This window comes from Orbicella faveolata, unplaced genomic scaffold (assembly GCF_042242905.1).
Source record: "Orbicella faveolata isolate gen_17 unplaced genomic scaffold, um_ofav_v1 contig_13, whole genome shotgun sequence".
Lineage (NCBI taxonomy): Eukaryota > Metazoa > Cnidaria > Anthozoa > Scleractinia > Merulinidae > Orbicella > Orbicella faveolata.
In genome coordinates this window covers 18,622,501-18,640,563 of record NW_028301540.1, presented here as the reverse complement: position 1 = coordinate 18,640,563, position 18,063 = coordinate 18,622,501, and the positions used below count along the sequence as shown (strand labels likewise).

General features: G+C 40.0%; 1 protein-coding gene across 1 annotated transcript in view; it reads right to left on the bottom strand.

Moving 5' to 3' along the window:
- The window catches only part of LOC110059633 (bifunctional purine biosynthesis protein ATIC-like), a 199,426-nt gene that overhangs the window by 13,707 nt on the left and 167,656 nt on the right, over positions 1 to 18,063 (bottom strand). Inside the window, exons 15-16 of the mRNA XM_089284933.1 lie at positions 16,425 to 16,487; positions 12,699 to 12,758 (exon numbers count right to left, since the gene is read on the bottom strand). Of these exons, the coding sequence (XP_089141059.1) occupies positions 12,699 to 12,758; positions 16,425 to 16,487 (123 nt within the window). The remainder of the gene's footprint in view (positions 1 to 12,698; positions 12,759 to 16,424; positions 16,488 to 18,063) is intronic.

Sequence of the window (18,063 nt, the reverse complement as noted above, 5' to 3'; positions counted from 1 at the left end):
CACATTTTGTGTATGAAATTGTTGTGGTATTTACGTTTTAGATTTATTTGTTAACAATAATACTCTAAATCATCTGAAAAATATTACTCTTGCAACTTGAAGTCATGTCTGCAACCTGAAACTACGAGTCTCAGATCTATGAACATGTGTCCCGTACCCTTGGGGACAAATAGCATGTAGACCCAAGTTGGCCATTTGGTGGTAGTGTTCTTGAAGACCAGCATGTCGACAGAGCGCAGTATTTTGAAAATTTCTGCCCTGAGTCTCCTTGCTCAATCCGTTAGACTTCTTAGCTTTCGTACAGATTTTACAATACATGAGATTGACATCTCTGTCATACACCAGCCAAGCGTACTTTATCAACCACGGCTCGAAAAGTGTTCGTCCTTTGGAACTGGAAGGAGTTGCCCCTGTTGTCGATTGTGTCAAATGTGTGCCAATTCCTGTTAAAAAACAGGATGACCCACCCCCATGGGTAGCTGAAAATTGAACGACCCACCCCTTACCAAGGGCTCAAAAGCTGACGACCCACCCACTCTCTGCTCTCAGATCGTTACTGATGATTTAAGAAGGGTTCTTGTGACTTCAAAATGTTATCTTTGAGTGTACGAGGTTTGAGTATCTCATTTTTTAAACCTGAAAAAAACTTGAAGGCTTGAACGGGATTCGAATCCATGACCTCTGCGATACCGTGCAGTGCTCTACCACCTGAGCTATCAAGCCAACTGGGAGCTGGTCACGTTGTGAGTCCGTATTATACCCGTAGTTGGTGAAGATACAAGTGAATATAAGATCATATATTTGAACTGTGGGGAAAGATATGAAGACATGATTGATTGATCAGTCATGTCTTCATATCTTTCTCCGCAGTCCAAATATATGATCTTTCATATATTAACTTGTAGGGGTAGCATTGTAATGTAAGTATTGTAACTTAGTATCGTAATTTCTGTAAGCGTTGGACGTAGTGTTAGTACTGTATTGAAAGTTAAAAAAATAAGTTAATTAAAACTTTATTGCAAGTGAATATATGACAGATCACATATCTTTGAACTGCGGAGAAAGATGTTACGACATGATTGATCACCAAGCCTATTGGGAACTGATTATGTCACAAGCCTGAAGTTTCTTCCAGGCTATAATTTCACAGCTTTGTGTAGATAACTCCGATGATTTGCACTACACAAATTCGCGTTTCTGTTGATACAACCATGAATACACGGGCATATAAAAACACAAAAGTCGAACCTGTCTGAAGCCCCTAAGTTATGAGTGCGGGCCTAAACATGAAGTGTTCTTTCCCATCTAATCTGTACCATGACTTCAATCTTTTGTAACCAGGAATTAGTAATTCCTAATTGTAACTTTGTTCCACCAACATAAAAATTCCCAGTAAGAAGCCTGCCATTGATCATCGCCGATCATCATACATTTGTTCTGTAAATTCAAGGGTTTTCACTGGCTAGTCCTGAAAAACACACATTCTGACCGGCTGGGATGTTTCTCATAAAATTGGTTATAACATCGTTCACACAATAAATTAAACGGAAAACAACAGCTACTCTGGTCCTGTTTTGCTTTTATCACGAGAAACATGGGCCAAAACACGGTAACAAAGTCTCTCTCCGCTCACAAAACAGACGAAAACAGCCATATTTGAAAATCGCCCTGTAATGCATTGTAACCTCGGTATGGGAGTGTACAAAACCTGGGCTAGGCCATGGCCCACCCTATGCGCCCAGCCCAAATTTTGTAATTTTACCAATTATAAAGAAAATAATAACTACTTACACGCACGGGAATCAAGCAAGGGATCAAACTCGTCCCCAGGGTGTTCTCTCCGTCATTGGCGGTTTAATGTTTAATTAGGCGCTCGTGCCCAACACAAGATGCCATCTTGGGCTCGGGGCGCAGAAACCCCTGGGAGAAAGGCAGGCAACAATGATGGCCGATCTTGGGGGGAAAATCGAGGCAAGCAATCTGACATTTTCTATCAGAAAATAGCCCATCGAGTCAAGAGATATTGCCAATCCTAATCATAGTCCAGTTCTGGCCCTCTCTTTGTCACGCAATGCTACGCTCTTGGAGAGAAAGAATTAGATTTTAAGCTGGAGATTTCTGTATAAACAATAGAGTGTTTCTGTCGAGGAACTATCGGTTGATAGTTGCCCCGCGGAAATTTGATGTTCTTAAACTGATCAAATATGCTAGTTTTAAGAACATCAAATTTCCAAGGGGCAACTATCAGACCGATAGTTCCGAGACATAAACACTCTATTGTCTTTATTGTTCACCACTAAATTTTCTTCCGTGCGCCAGTTCAAAAATCATATTGAATTTTTCAACTTTTTTACATGAAAGGCCTGAAAGCCAAATGTAAAATTTGAAAGAAAAAAACAAACAAAAACCCTTTGAATACAATTTCAATTGTTTACTTTCTAGAAGCTCGCTTGTTTACAGAAATAATTTCACGGACGAATACTATCCATCCACGTATTTTCTGCGGACGGGCACTATGGGCTGATAGTGTCTCTCCGCGGATGAACACTATCGCGTCACGTGATCAATTCCAACCAATAAGGATCGGAGAAAATTTAGTGGTGAACTTCCCTTTGTGCCATCTCATGTGATTAAAAGTGCCGAGAATGATGAAGTTCTGAAGCTTCTGCTCAATGCCTCGAAGACACATAGGTCGATTATTTCGTCAAGCAATCCAGTGGGCATCCAAAACAACGTTACCTTTATTGTGGATCTCCATTCCTTGGGTGATCCAGAAGATCTGTTGTCAGATGACCTTGATGCATGGGAGCAAACAAAAACCAGAGCAAAATGGTACCTTGTCAAGTTTACGACTAATGGAGAAGTGTGTGATGTGACGAAAGTCGAAGACAAATTGTATGGCTCTTATGAAGTTTGCCGCAGACCTAACATCAACAAAAGCGATAGAAGTCTTTGTTAGACTGTCATCAATATTATCCATCCTGATGGTCACCATCACAACCTTGTGTTTGTAAAATATCATTTTGAAGGTACCAAAGAGCATCCTATCAATGTTAAACCGCATGGCAACTCCAGCAAATGTTCAATTCCTTACTTGAGACCTACAGAAGTACCATTTACAAGCTAAAGGACACTGCAGCGAAGCAGTACAGTGGTTTGAAAAGGGCGGTTCATGATGTTGAGGAGGCCGTGGGGGAGCTAGAGTTTTGTAATTCCAAGGGAGCTCTACCTCGTGGGGAAAGGCAGGCCAGCTATTTCAAGAACACCTCAAATGAAAAAGTTCTCGACCCAATTCTTTACATCACACAGAAAATGAAGACGGAATCAGAACGTGGTACTGAGAAGTTTGTAAGATGCTACGGTCTTGATGATGACTCCCTTAAGGTGGTTTTGTTCACAAATGATCAAGTGGACAATCTGGTGAACTTTTGTTGCAATGACGTTCCCGGTCACAAGTCCGTACTCTGTGTGGACGTCACATTCCAACTTGGGCCTTTTTTGTTCTCACGACGACGTACAAAAACACCACAGTGTTTACCAAACCTTCAGATCCTCCTACGTGCCCTCTTATGATAGGCCCCATGATGCTTTCTCTGTTAAAGTATATGTTGACATACCTCATACTGTTCCACAAACTGACGGCCCAAGTTCCTGGCCTCAAGGTCCATCTTCAAGGATATTCTACTGATTCAGAGGTGCCCCTTGGGCAAGCTCTTGCATAGGAGTTCGAAAGGTCCTTGTCATTCCTGTGTAAGACCCATGTACAAAGGAACATTAAGGAGAAGTGTCGGAAGTTACGCCTTTCACAATCCCATTCTAACTATATCAATAAATTGTTTATTTATTGATATAGTTAGAATGTTAGTCATTAATTGATCATGTATGTTTTTTTTGATATTTTTTATATATTTTTCTCGGCATATTAGAATGACTGTATTGTTAGGGGCCGAATCAGCCTCATCAACCCGAGTTGAAATGGAGCTACTTACTCTTACCGACGTTATTGTTGGTGACGTCTTTGGAAGTGGTGGACTGATCTTAGCAGACCCAGGGGAAGCTTACCAAGACAGGCTTGAGAGGTTGATTTCAGAGTGGGATGCCTTGGAGTTGGCCGAAACTGCCAAACCACCAACATTTGCAGATTATTATCGTGTTTACAAATCATCAAATATCTGGCATCATGTGACAGCAAAGGTGTCCAGAGATGCGGGTTTTGAAGACGAAGCTCAAACTAATAACGTCCCGGAGTCCGGTAATGCCTTACTAAAGGGGTGGCAGGACTTTCAATCGATGATGTAAAGGATCTTGTAAGCAAGCAAAGAAATGATGTGAAAAGAGCATTCCTTGGTATTCACAGTCCCTACGTGGTTCGACTTGAATACGTTGAATATGTCCAGTCTCAGTCAGACGTTTTCGATGGCAACCCTGGAAAATGTGCCTTTGCAGACAAGCCGAGTGTTGATCCAGTTAAGTACAAAGAAGTGTATTAGTATCGGCATGCTCCCTCTCGATCTTTAGGGTTGGAGAAGCTGGAGGATCTCGAAGTATACAGTGATGTTGATATCCTTGCAGACGATCAGGTTCCTTCAACTTATGTTGTGACACACACAATGAGCCACAGTAATCAACCAGTTCCTCGAACGCTGTTTGATGTTGAAGACCTTGAAGACGCCAGTGGAACTGACTGTGGTAGCATTGAATCCGATGTTTGAATAGCTCGTGACATTGGACACAGTATGCAAGCGAAAGAGATTTCACTGGAAAAGACATACAAGCCCTATCAGCAAAAGCAACACAACTCGTCGACGACGAATCAAGAGATGGTTTTGATTCTCAGAGCCATTTTGTTAAAAGCACATCTTCCAGCAATCCTCACACTGTGAAGAAGTTAGCCTCTGAGATGTTTGCTTGTGATAGAGTGTCTTGGGTACAAGACGAGAAACCTGTGTTCGCATGTAATTGCAGTAGCCTTCTACAAAAACCAGCTTCAAGAATTCCTTTCCAAGTTCAAGGTTGTTAGGAACAAACGGTCACCAAATCTCACTGCATTAACAACATTTGGCGTCATTGCAAGTGCTGGTAAGAAACGACCTGCTGCATCAAGATCCCGACGTAAATCTCCTGATCCAAAGACATCTGTGACGAACACAGAGCCACCTCCAAAGGGAATTATCGCAGATGTTCTTTCAAGTGACAGTAGTGGACAATACACAGCAGAAGCCTCAAGTAATCCTCTTCGCATCACGATCCATAAAGGTCGTGAAGCCTACGGTATCGTCAACTACTACAGTGCCCTTCGAGTTAATCAATATTACAGGCAAAATCAGGGAGTGTGCAGGATGTTGGAAGGAATTGAAGGCTGGTCCGGATGAACACACACGTAATCGCCTGGATGAAACGCTCTGTATCAGGCTCAAGGAACACGACTTTGTTTGGATTCATTCCCTCCAACATTGGAAAAAAACATTCGAAAATAAACATTACCATGTCTTCCTTAAAGGGGTAGTCTCACCAAGATTTAGTGCTACTTGAAAATCCAAATGAAGGTGTTGGTGTTAATTGGAAATCCACTAGTAGTTGCCTAACCTTGCTAAAATGCACCGTACTAGTCACGAAAGCTGTTTACAACTGTTGTGGCTACGGACGAGTAGGAAAGAAGTGGTCTAAAACTTGAAAACGTCGCGCTGACGTTTTCAAGTTTGACAATGTTACTTGGAGGAAAATCACTAAAAATCATTGATCTCTTAGAGATTGAATTTATGCCTGTTTTGTCGTTTTAAGGTTATTTTGTTGATCAGTGAGTGCACCTTTATAATTCTAGCATAGTTTGCACAAAAAACCTAAAAGACCTCTCGTGATACTACCCCTTTAATTCCATACAAGGCGGAAATCCCACCTCTGATGCCAAGGCAGTCCACCTTGGTCTGAACCACACACTCAGTGCAGAAGACGTTCAACATTTAAAGGACGGGCTACACTGTTAAAGAAGCAACTGTTCGCGTAATGACCACAAAATATTGCTTTTAAACAATGTTTTCGTGTTGTGACTCCTTACAGTATGAGAAAGTGTCTTGCTTCAGTTGTTTCACACTCTGGTCGTTTACAGCTTAAATCAGTTTTGTTTTAAGATCTGCCCACCATGCATTTGCTGGAATGCTTTTTTTGTTTCTGATAAGTTCAATAGTTATTGACGTTCCATTTCAGTTACCGAGCATAGTGGGATCTGGGTCGGGCTTCTTGGGACGTCATCGAAGGACATGGGTCAAAACACCCAAGAGACGTTTCACTGGGTTTCGAGCGCTGTGAAAACATATTTGGGGTATTTGTGCTTCATATTTTATCAAAAATGGCCAAGACTTTTAAGTGAAAGAACTGTGGCATCTAGCAATACGATTCGGAGTCTAGCTACGATTGGCACGGCTACGATGTAAATATATTTTTTCGATTTCGAAAGGCGGATCGCCAGTCGAGCCCACCACACTGCAAGTCACGATCGACAATTTGCCGGCCCATTTGGCTTATCTACTAATCTACATACAACACTTCTTTAAGTACTCTTACCGAACCCTTGATAGTTCATAACGACGAGAGCATATTTTTCTACTAATTATTCAAAAACGCGGAAAAATTCGTCTTTTTACTTTGTTATTGCCGACCGACCGTATGTAAACAAAGTCAATTAGTGTGTGCGAACATAAACGTTTATTGCGAGTTTCACAAATTTGCACTTTTCGTACTAGTAAGCCTAGTAATTAAAAATCCTTCGACAAGATCTTGACAAAAGGTTCAGTATGGTATCAGTTAAATGAATACATTTCTCCTTCACTGTTCTTTTGTTTTAAAAGTCATTTTTATGTACGCTAATAACCTAAGTGTTGCGATTCCGTCAAAAACCTTCTCCTTCCCGGTCTCCTTTAGCTTCCTTTCAGCTAAGCCATCACGTCACCTATTTTTCTTAAAATTATGGGCTATAACTTAACGAATGCCAGAAATGGAAAAAGCATGTTGAAAATATCAAAATGGCCAAGTTTGAGGCCTCCATCATTAAAGAAGGAGATTTTATGACGGTCCGAAATTTTAAAAGAATAACAAGATTTGTATGGAACAAGTTGCTGGAGAGCAAGACCTTGCTCTCCAGCAACATTTTACATACAAATCCTCTAAATTTTCCGAAAATTCAAACAGTAGTATAAACTTACTCTTTAATTCCAGGGGCCTCAAACTTAGCCATTTTGGTATTTTCGATGTGCTCTTTCCATTTCTGGCATTCTTTAAGCTATAGTCCATAATACAAAAATTTTCTCGGAAAAGTTTGGTCGCGTGACCCCAGCTGCAAAGGGCCTATTGTGTATGCAGACGAGAAACTCAAGCGCCGATCGTTGGCCCTCGTGCGTGTGGTTGTACATGAAATCCACAAATACATAGCTAGTTCTTCAGTTCGAAACCTCACTTATCTCAATCGCCCCGCTGTAGGACGTACGTGAGGTTGATTATTCGTTTAGAAAGCTCTCTATTTCGAGGACGAAGAAAACTCGATGGGTATAATTTGCCGTATAATTATCTCACCTACAGTGGTTTCCATTATTTGGTCTTATTTTGGTCTGGGACATCTGGGGCTCGTTTGAATTGAATAGTCAGATGACTACCAGCTTATTTCAACCATTCATGTCTTATCTACCTTGAGTATATCGAGCTTCGCACTAGAAGCTAGGGAAGAATGTACAGGCCATGAAAATCCTAGGTTTTTACAGAAGCGGTGAACCTGAGATCGAAGAACTGCTCGATGTCCGACTTCGAACAAGTCTGCACACTGCTTTCGGCTTTTTCTCACTTCTGGACGGGTGTCATTCGGATATAGGTATTGAATGAAGAGGATTGCTCTTTCCTAAGCATGCTGTATTGCGAATTCCTCCAAAATCACATTTTCCTTGTATTGTGCAATGATTTTGAATCACACTAATGCATATTCGCATACATTCTTCTTAGAAGCAAAACATTAGCTCCTTCGATGATGTCACAAGCCAACTCGCACCATTGTTCGCTATTGCTCGGTCATGGCCACGGAAAGGGCTAATTTTACGGACTTCAAAAATACATAGGAAATTAACGAAAATAGCTACAACGATAATTTTTCGCAGTGGTGATCAGAAAAATGAGGAGATTCAAATAAGCGAAATAAAATTTTGGGGGTTAGTTGCACTTTAAAAATTTCCTTAGACAACAGCCTTGCAGAACAACGGCCACCTTTGGAACAGTGGAAAGTGGCTGTTGTAGAGAGGTGGCCGTTATGGGGAGGTTGGAGTGTAACATGACACCTGTCCTTTTTGGGGTGCAACATTTCCTTTCTTAAAAATACTCATTTTAGCATATAAACTGTTCGTAATAACGCGGCGAAATACGAGATACGAAAACCCTCAACTTGTCACGCAACATTGTTTCGTTGCAAGTTTTGGGTCGATGTTTCACGTTTTTCACCTTGGTGATCAACTTGTCGCGCAACAAAAACATTTGTTACGGGTTGAAGAAAGTTGTTGCGAAAAGTAGAGCGCGGGTGTACTTTGAGCAACAAATTTTGGCTTCGTTGCTCGTTTTTCATCAAACTCACGACTTGTCACGCAACAGATTTGCTCATGTTGCGCGACAAGTTGAGGGCTTTTGTATCTCATATTTCGCAGCCTTAACACAATCAAAATATATCGATAAAATGGAACTTAAACAGAAACAGAGACCAACAACGTGCGGTATCGATCACGTTTGGTTACCTTTTGTATACACTGTTCGACAGTCATTGTTTAACTGACAATGTCGAGAGGTTATTTTGGCAGTCGGGCCACGTTTTAGTGGTCGTTGCCATTATGGCGGGGTGGCCGCTGTAGAGATGTTAAAACTAGTAGTAACCGTTCGAGCATTGGCAGGTAAAGAAAAAATTCTCGGAATAGCAACATTGATTTGGTGCAAACTATTGAACCATTGAAGAGACTCGTCACATAATTTCAAGAGAGATTGACAATCAAAGAATGTATGTTCAATAGAGTCATTTTCACCGCACAGAACATATTTGACACAGTCAGTTATTCCAAATCGATTAAGTTCTTTATTAGCGACTAGTATTCTGTGCAACAACTTGAAATAGAATTGTCTTAACTTATTATCCCGAGTGATTTTATAATTGTTTTGGATACAGTTCACCCAATTGTCAGCAACTTCAGGACAATTTTTCCGCCAAGATTTAATCGCAGTAGGTTCTGTTTTGATTTCCTCTACAAAGAGTTTGTAAAACTGCTGGCAGGAAGTTTTCTTTAAATTGAGAGTGATATCTTTAGATAGTTGGAAATCGAAGTTTTCGCAAATTGAATTCAGATCCCCAAGGTCCATATGAACAGATCCGTAACTTTTGAGATAAGCGGGAATAGCTGAGGTGATTTGGTAGTATTGCAGAAAGTTAAAGTGCACCTAACCCCAAAAATTTTTTTTCGCTAAAATGAATCTACTTGTTATTTGAAATAGTTCTGCGAAAAATTTTTTGGACTCCATTAAATCCTCGATTTTCTGTGCCCCAACGAAATCTCGAAAATAGCTCCAAAACACCGCCATTTTGTTTCACGACCGAGTTTGAGGAGAATGGGTCCAGCGGCTCTTGTGACGTCTACCCAGGAAGGTTGGATATCTCACGTCCTCTCATTTCCTTCAGGATGGTGCAATACACATTCGAAAAGTGCGCAGAAACGCCTTCCAGAGGTGCTATTGGCTGTCGCAGCAATATTCCAGATTTAAAGAAAGATATACTGTACAATTTACTGACGATGATCGGCTAATGGTGCAATAAAGACTTAAACGATGGTTGATTATGTCGAACCGAAACAAGTGAACTGAATATGTGAGAACCATTGAAGAACTCTCACTGGAATTTGTTCCGCAGACTTTCGAACGCTATTTTCATAAATTTTCTGCTTAAAGCTAACCAGCAATTTGTAGAAATACTACCGACAACCTATATCTTCCAATCCCACAGTATTTATAACATAACCGGCAAAGTTGTGTGATCCGATCATGATCAAGAAGCGTTATACTGATATATAAATATATCGCAACTGTACGCCGCTAACCAACACTAATTTCTCTTTCGATTTAGATGAAAGTCGGAGATTAATCCTTTAGAATTACATGATAATAAAATTGGTAGACTCACAGAGTTTTTCGAAGGTTTGGAAATCAGCAGTGCGACAAAGATTCTGTGCAATAGTGTCGAAAATATGACCGCGTAACATTATCTGAGGACCGCTTAGGGAACACATCCTTTTCGCTTATCCGACGAATTTCACTGCAAACTTTAAGAACAATTTACATTGGTTATTTGGAGTTACGACTTAAAACGTGTGACAATGTGAAATCGGTAATTGTATGAAATGTTTCCTTCCGCCTTGCTTCCCGCAGCTTCAAAAATACAGGTCCAAACAATACGATTTTCAATCGATCGAAGCCAATGTTTTGGAGGTCATCAAGTCTCGAAAACTGCAACACGTACGTCACTCTTATAAACATGAAGCATTCAACTGAAAGTAAAACACAAACTGGATTTAACAGAACAATCACACCTTGACAAAATACATTCTCGGTAAGGACAAATGTAAACGGGCTATAAACACGCGTGGGAATCTTATGTTTAGCTGACGAAATTATCATCCAAAGCAGTCCTTGAGTTTTCTTTCCTGCTTTTTGTTTGCCTGCTCCTCCACTTCGTATCTAGCTTTCCATTCCTAATATACAAGCAGCTCGTCCGCAAAGAAGTCTTCCCCTTCGTCGCTTGAAATATTGTAAATTGCTCTCAAAGCTCTAACCAGTGAGTTCACAGTTGTCGAACGCGCTCGATTGAAGTTTATTTCGGAGTCTTCCAAATCGAAACTTAACTCTGACTCCAGTGACGAAAAAGAAATGATTCTGAGACAAAACTTGGACGTTTTAGTCCCAAAATACATCGGAACGATTAGTTTTGCGTTCCATTTTCTCGAGCAAATACAGAGAGTTGACTGAGGCGCTATTGTGTTTGGTTCCTGGGTAGACGTCATCAGGTACCGCCGCCCTAGACTCCCTAAAACGCGGTCGTGAAAAACTTCAAGCGCGACTTTGAAAGGGCATAGAAAATCGAGGATTCAACCAAATTCAAAAATTTCTTCGCCCAAATGCTTCAAATAAAGTCTAGATTCGTTTTATGGAAAAAAAATTTGGGGTTAGGTGCGCTTTAACTTTGATGTTATATTTATCGCTGAATTCTTGTGGTGAAAGATAATTACGTTGATTGTTCAGCAAATCTTGCACAAAAAGAACATTGCCATCCCGCCACGCCTTCCAAAAGACCGATTTGTTTTCTATAGTTATATCTCTGTTGTTCCACAGAATGAATTCGCGTTTCAAGGGATCTTCGTAATTGCTACGCAGTTCTTGAAAGTGATCAAGGAGTTCTCGATAAAAGAGAGGGATTTTTCTATCTAATTTCACGACACTGTAATTACAGTTTAGAAGAAAAAGGAGTCCGCCATGTTCATCGAAGTAGTAATTAGGGATTGCCGTCCAGGTGTCATGAGTGTTATTTAAGAGTCTACTTAACCAACTGAGACATAGCGCTTTTATAACAATCCTGAAGCAGACGTGAAATTGGCTTCCCTCTAGGAGGGGCGAGAGCAAATGAATTGACCGCAAAGCACGTACACACGAGAGGGTTTGTTCTCATTTGTACGTGAATTACATAATATTAGTTTCGACCGGTCAGTATAAAACAAGGACTGTAGTCGGTAGGCAGCATTTAGTCCACATTCTGCGTTTTATACACGAGTCTATGTCTTATATCCAGTCCGTAATGCTTAGTCCACCTTTTATACCTCAGTTCGTGTCTTATACCCAGTCCGTAGTCTGCGGTCCAATGTTTTATACTGACCGGAAACCTATGATTCTGGACCGTGTAAATTGACACAAACGATGCCAGTTCCGACGGTATGCGAGACGACGTGCTTTTTTTTTTACCAAAACTTAGGCAATTATGCAGTTACCGAACTATTGCTATTGAGCATTTTCACTTCCGAAACAATGAAACGGAGGACATGTTGGTGTACCAAAGTAATCCTGTGCGAGAACTCTTTTCCCATGGTAACACTTTCGTTAGGTTTATGTTACATATTTTGCGCACAGAAATCTAGGCCAGTGAAGTGAAAAGTACACAATTCAAAAGCAGCGTTGGTTTTCATTTGGTCGAAGAGAAGAGGGTGCACAACGCGTGAAGACATGTCTGCAAGGTTTTTAAATGCCATTAACACTGACTTCAAACAACTTATCCGCTACAGTCCACAGTAAGCTGTCTCAACGCTCGAAAGTCCGCAATATTGCACAACACTCGAAAGAAAGCACATGGACGAAAATGGAGATGACCTCATTCGCCCCTGAAGAATTTTTTTGGGGGAGGCCAAATTGGTGTCCACAGGAAAACTCAATTTTCCTCCATTACTTGATTAGAACTACGTTCTTTCGAATGCAATTAGAGTGAATGTATGGACTGTCCGCCGGGACCAAAAAATTTGGCCGTTGTTGAGAGGTAGGTGCTGTAGAATTGATTTGAGTGTACTATTAATGAGAGATGGTAAGCATGGAATAAACGAGGGGGTAAGTGAAGTAATAATAAGTCGGCAGAATTTAGTAATTAAGCATACCTCGTTGAGCAGTTCTGGCGGGGTTTCAAACATCTCTTTCCACGAGTCTTTGTCAGTGTCCTACAGTGGGTTTAAAAGAAACTCCTGTAAAACCTTGAATCTAATCAATGGAATCAATATATCCCTCAACCAGCTGACTGGCAGGTAAACATCTCGGCAGGTAGGTTGGTCGCTCGATCCTTCAGTTGGTTCAATCTCAGTTAGCACACAGAAATTTGTACACCACCAGCGAACAAATCTCCCCTGGGACAGAGTCTTTAACACTGGACACACTTCGAATTTTGGAGGAAACACAAGCTTAAGGACGCTCAAACAAAAATTTTCCAATCGATAGTTTTTTTTAATTTTTACAGGAGTCAGATAATGAGTCACTTGTGTCAGAAATGCAAAATTGGGGGCCACCCACTTCGTTTCAGAGATAAAGCACGGGGAAAACTACCCTGAATTTAAAAAATTGGCTTACGTAATTCAGCATGGTCTACTGTGGTTTAGTAGTTAAAAATATCGAAGGTGAGTCAATGGAGGCAAACGATCTTAGTCAAATTTTGTAGAAGTGGGTCTGTTAAAAAATTCCAAATGTTGCCAACGTTTTCACAAAACTTAACCCTTCAAGAGGCATTTGAAACCGGAGCACAGGTATAAAACCAAGAGCTAACAAGAACCAATTCGAGGGTACATTTTTCCATAAATTTAAACTTCTAGTCGATAGATTTTCTTCATTTTCTCGCTAAATGTAGAAAATCGGTCGAGAAAATGATCCATCAAAACAAAAATAGGGGTCACCGAACGTCCAAGATCATTAAATCCAGGCAAAGCTACAGCAATGGCCATCCGCCCTATCATCGATCATTTTATTACTTAGCGCGCGCTCGATGCATGACGTGGTGTGAGAATTTGCGTGCGCAGTAAGGATGCGCAGAAACAATTACCGGGAATGTCCTTAAGGTGGCTGAAAACAGTTTTTGATACCTGTGTTTCACTCACCTTTTTCTCTAAAACCCTTGATCTCTCTGTCGCCCAAAATGGCAGCAAGCAAGTTAACAACACAAACTTTGGTTTTTTGATGGTTAAGCTGACGTATGTGCCGTTGACATGGCAACACGAATAAAAATAAACAGGCCTTTAAAATCGGTTTTGCTTATTTGTAGAAAATCTAGTCATTAGATTTTCTTTATAATTTGCATGCACCAAGCTTGTAACGATTCTCACAAGTTAACACCATTTTGCTAATAATTTAACAGAGAGATCTTTAATTATCCCTTGTTGAATGTTTACTGGAATATCAATTATTTTCAATACTCCAGTTACTTATTTCCTAAAGTATTTTCGTGCCAAATTTCGTGAAATTCTAATGGGTGGTTCTCGAGAAATAGGCGTATTTCCGAGAGTGCAAATTTTCATTCAATCGAAATTTTTTGACTTACTACGCATGCGCTGCATTTAACTGGGTTCTTTCGGTATCAGAGAAAAAGCTGAGAATTGCTGAGTTCTTTGCATCTTTACCTTTTCTAACATACATTTGTGATAAAAGGCTAAAGCCATCAATACACTGCGTTCAATTATAGAGAAAAATAGCACAGATACTGCGGGTGTTGAGTAAATAAAATGATCGCTCTATTGATGGCATGTTTGTTTTTTGAAATCCTTGTGCGCGCGCTACATTGCATCAGCAAAAGCGCGTGCGAAAACTGTGTTCGGCCACCTTAATATCTAGGAAAAAACACAAGCTTAATATGTAGATTATTACTATAGCGGTTGACAAGTTGTGGGTGCAGGTGGTTTACAATTTTCTGTGTGCTAACTGTAATCCTAGCTACATTGGCAAAACCAATTGCCATTTTTCACGCGCGTAGGGTAAATTTGTTTTCCGACAAAAGCTCTCACGCTTTCAAGCATCTACAGGCTTGAGAGGAATGTTGTAACTCCTTTCTGCGGAATGTTTCACCATTTTGGACTCTGCTGCCACAAAGTTTCAAGTAAAAATTAAAGAAGCTATGTACATCAATTGGGAAAAGCCTGCTTTAAATCAGCAAATTCATCATGTTATTTTGTCTCTTTCATTTTTTATTTTTCTGCACGCTTTCCATTTCCATTTCATCTTGTTTTCCATTACATGTATTTTATTTGTGGTATGTAAGTTATTCTAGGTAACACCTATTGAACAAAACTTGTATATCCAAATTTCACTCCAGTTGTGAGTGAAGATGACAGATGTTACTGTCGAAACATATATTTAAAACTGAAAAGCGTTGTCCTTTTTAAAAATTTATTGGTGGCCAACTGCTAACATTTCAGCGCACGCGAGAGCATTAGGTTCTTTCGGCTCTTCGGATGATCTTGCAAGCTATAACAAGCTATCACTATTTTGTTTTTGATAATATATCAAAATAACAATGCTGGCTATTCCATCGCAACATTAAATCGCTTTAGTTGTTGTATTCTTAGTGCAAATTGCACTTGCCTTATTAGACAGAACATATGGTTCGTATGGGTGCAAAGGTGAAAAGCCATACTTTATTGATTTAATGGCAAACTAAATTGACATCGATTGTTATTGATTGTCACAGATTATGAATAATTCTTTTAACTACTGGATAGATTGGCAATGAAAGTACGATGATTTTATTTTATTTTTGCACTTTCTATCGCCTTTCAAAAGGAATGTTATTTCTTGAGCTGAGCTTGGATTCGTTTTCTCTTGTTGCTTGACCGTAATAACACACTTACGAGTAGCCTCCTAGTCCTACGCAGACACTCTATGGGCTCATCACGCGATCTTTCTCAGTCTCCCACGAACGTCTCCTGAAACACAGGGCTACTCACGCAGTCCAATCATAGCGCATTTCCTGATCAAGGCAGCGAACTTTAAACCCTGAGAAATTTGCAAGGGACTACAAAGGATCCGAGCATGGCCTTATAACGAGTGTGTGGATAATAAAACCGTCGATTTAAATCCTTATCAGCAAGAAGCTGTAGAGTATTTTATGAAGAAAGAAATGGACGTGTTTGTACGTACACATTCGTTTCGCTAAGCCTGCGGGAAGTCTGCTTGGAACTTGAGAAATGATCGCAAGACACCAAAATACCAGCGTGGCCTTTCAAAGAGTGTGAGACATTTACAATTTCAGTCAGTGTAAAACACTGACTGTGGACTGCAAATTGCAGACCGGGGGTAAAATACAGACTGTAGACTACAGACTTTTTAAGTATTATCGTGTTATTTCCATTATAGAGTGCTGACCGTAAACAGGGTTTATTTTAGGCTAAGTGCAGTGAAAGTCTCCACTGCGGATAGCCTGAATATCACTCAGGTTAGCCTGTTTATGGTTGGCTCTCAAAGATGAAAATGGCAACACGATTCAGTTAAAAAGTCTACAGTCTGCAGTCTGCAGTCTGCATTTTACCCCTGGTTTTGTAGTCTGCATTTTATCCCCCGGTCTGCAGTCTGCAGTCCACAGTCTGCTCTTTACACTGACCGTTTGCAATATTACGTTTTAAATCCTCCTTGAAATTACTTTAGAGCCGATGATTGGTTTTAAAGCAATTTCCGCGTGATCTCCAGCTGATCTTTACGAACAAAGGGAAAGGAATGTGCTATTTGTTTCAGCAGACGTTGGTGCGGAAGGAAGATTGTGCGATGAGCTCAAAATAGCGTCTGCATAGGAGGCTAACTCAGGAGGGAATCTGCACAGACAGTTTTAGAGGTGAAAACTTCAATATCGTTACCTGTCCAACTGTTCCATTCACATATACATCAATTGCATTGGACATTTCTGCTCTTTTTATGCCCTGGAAATACAAAATAAACAATCTTTGGTTAATGAAATATAAATTTTGTAGTATTTACAGTAGTGTATACATAACTGCACACAAATTTTGAAAAAATGCAGAGCTTCTTGGAGCATATGGATGAAAATGAATGACATTTTGCTTCGAACAAATTTTGGGTTAAATAATTATTTTGCTGCAATTTTGCCAGTCTCTTGTTGTCATGGCTGGATAATGTTGCATGTTTTGAATGACAGTTCCTGGGAATTTTACGTTGCAGAATATGAAAATTTGTTTTCATAATGTAGCTTGTTCACAGATCAAAGAGATCTAAAAGTGATGTTCAGTTAGTGTATGCATTTAGTCTTATGTTCTGGGGTCAATTTCACATGTGGGTTTCGAAATTTGTTTTCTTCTTTCTTTGTTACCTTTCGAGCTCTAGATCTTAGAAATACAATGCTGTGCTCAACGTGGAAAACACTGATGAAGTCAATATACCACAAAAAAGCACCACATCCCATTTAGATCTCTTAAGTTAAGCCCTGTCATGTGGGGTTAGATGGGTGGCCCAACAAAATTACCATGTGTCGTTATGATTTGATTTTTTCTTCCCTTTCCAGGACAATATGAGTGACTACAGAACTCCTGGCTATGTGTGATGTCTTTTCTTCTTTTCATCGGCGAAACTCTTCATATCATTTCGCCAAGTCTACATTTATCCACCGTACCTTAGTTATAGCGAAATGCAGCGTTTGAATTCTCCTCGATTATCATGTCCGTTTAATATCTAAAATTCTAATAATGGTTTTAAAAATAATGCTCTTGAGCCACATAAATAAAAACGATATAATGTCCCAACGTTTCAGCGACCTCATGACGCCATTATCACGGAATAAAGAAATGAGAGCAAGTTCAAAAGAGGTAAGACCTGTAGTTATACATAAATGAAGTTAAGGTGGCCAAATTCAGTTTCCGCGTGCGCTCTTGCTAATGCGATTCAGCGCGCGCACAAGGATTACACAAAGCAAACATGGCGTCAATACAGCGATCATTTTATTTGGTCAATGCCTTCGCTATCTGTGCTTTTTTCCTTCATAATTGAACACAGTGTGTTTATGGCTTTAATCTTTTATTAAAAATGTATCTTAGAAAAGGTAATGATGCAAAGAACCCAGCAATTCTCAGATTCTTCTTTTTTACTGAAAGAACCCAGTTAAATGAAGCGCATGCATAGCAAGGCAAAAAATTGCGATTGAATACGGAATAGCTTTCTTGGAATTATGCCTATTTCTCGGGAATCACTCGTTAGAATTTCACGAAATTTGGCACGAAAATACTTTAGGAAACAAGTAATTGAAATATTGAAAAAAACATTTAAGAGGCTGTCCGCGTAAGAACGGATAAGGCAAATTTCGGACCTTCACTGATTGGCTTAACTTTTTCAGTGAAAGTCAACCATTATATCCAATGTACAAATATCGCATTTATTTGAATCAATTCGACTTTTTTCATTTTTTACGAGGCGGTTTCCAAAGTGACCTCGAAACTGGCTAATTTGCCTTGGCAGACCCTAAAATTTTGCTATAAACGTCGGACG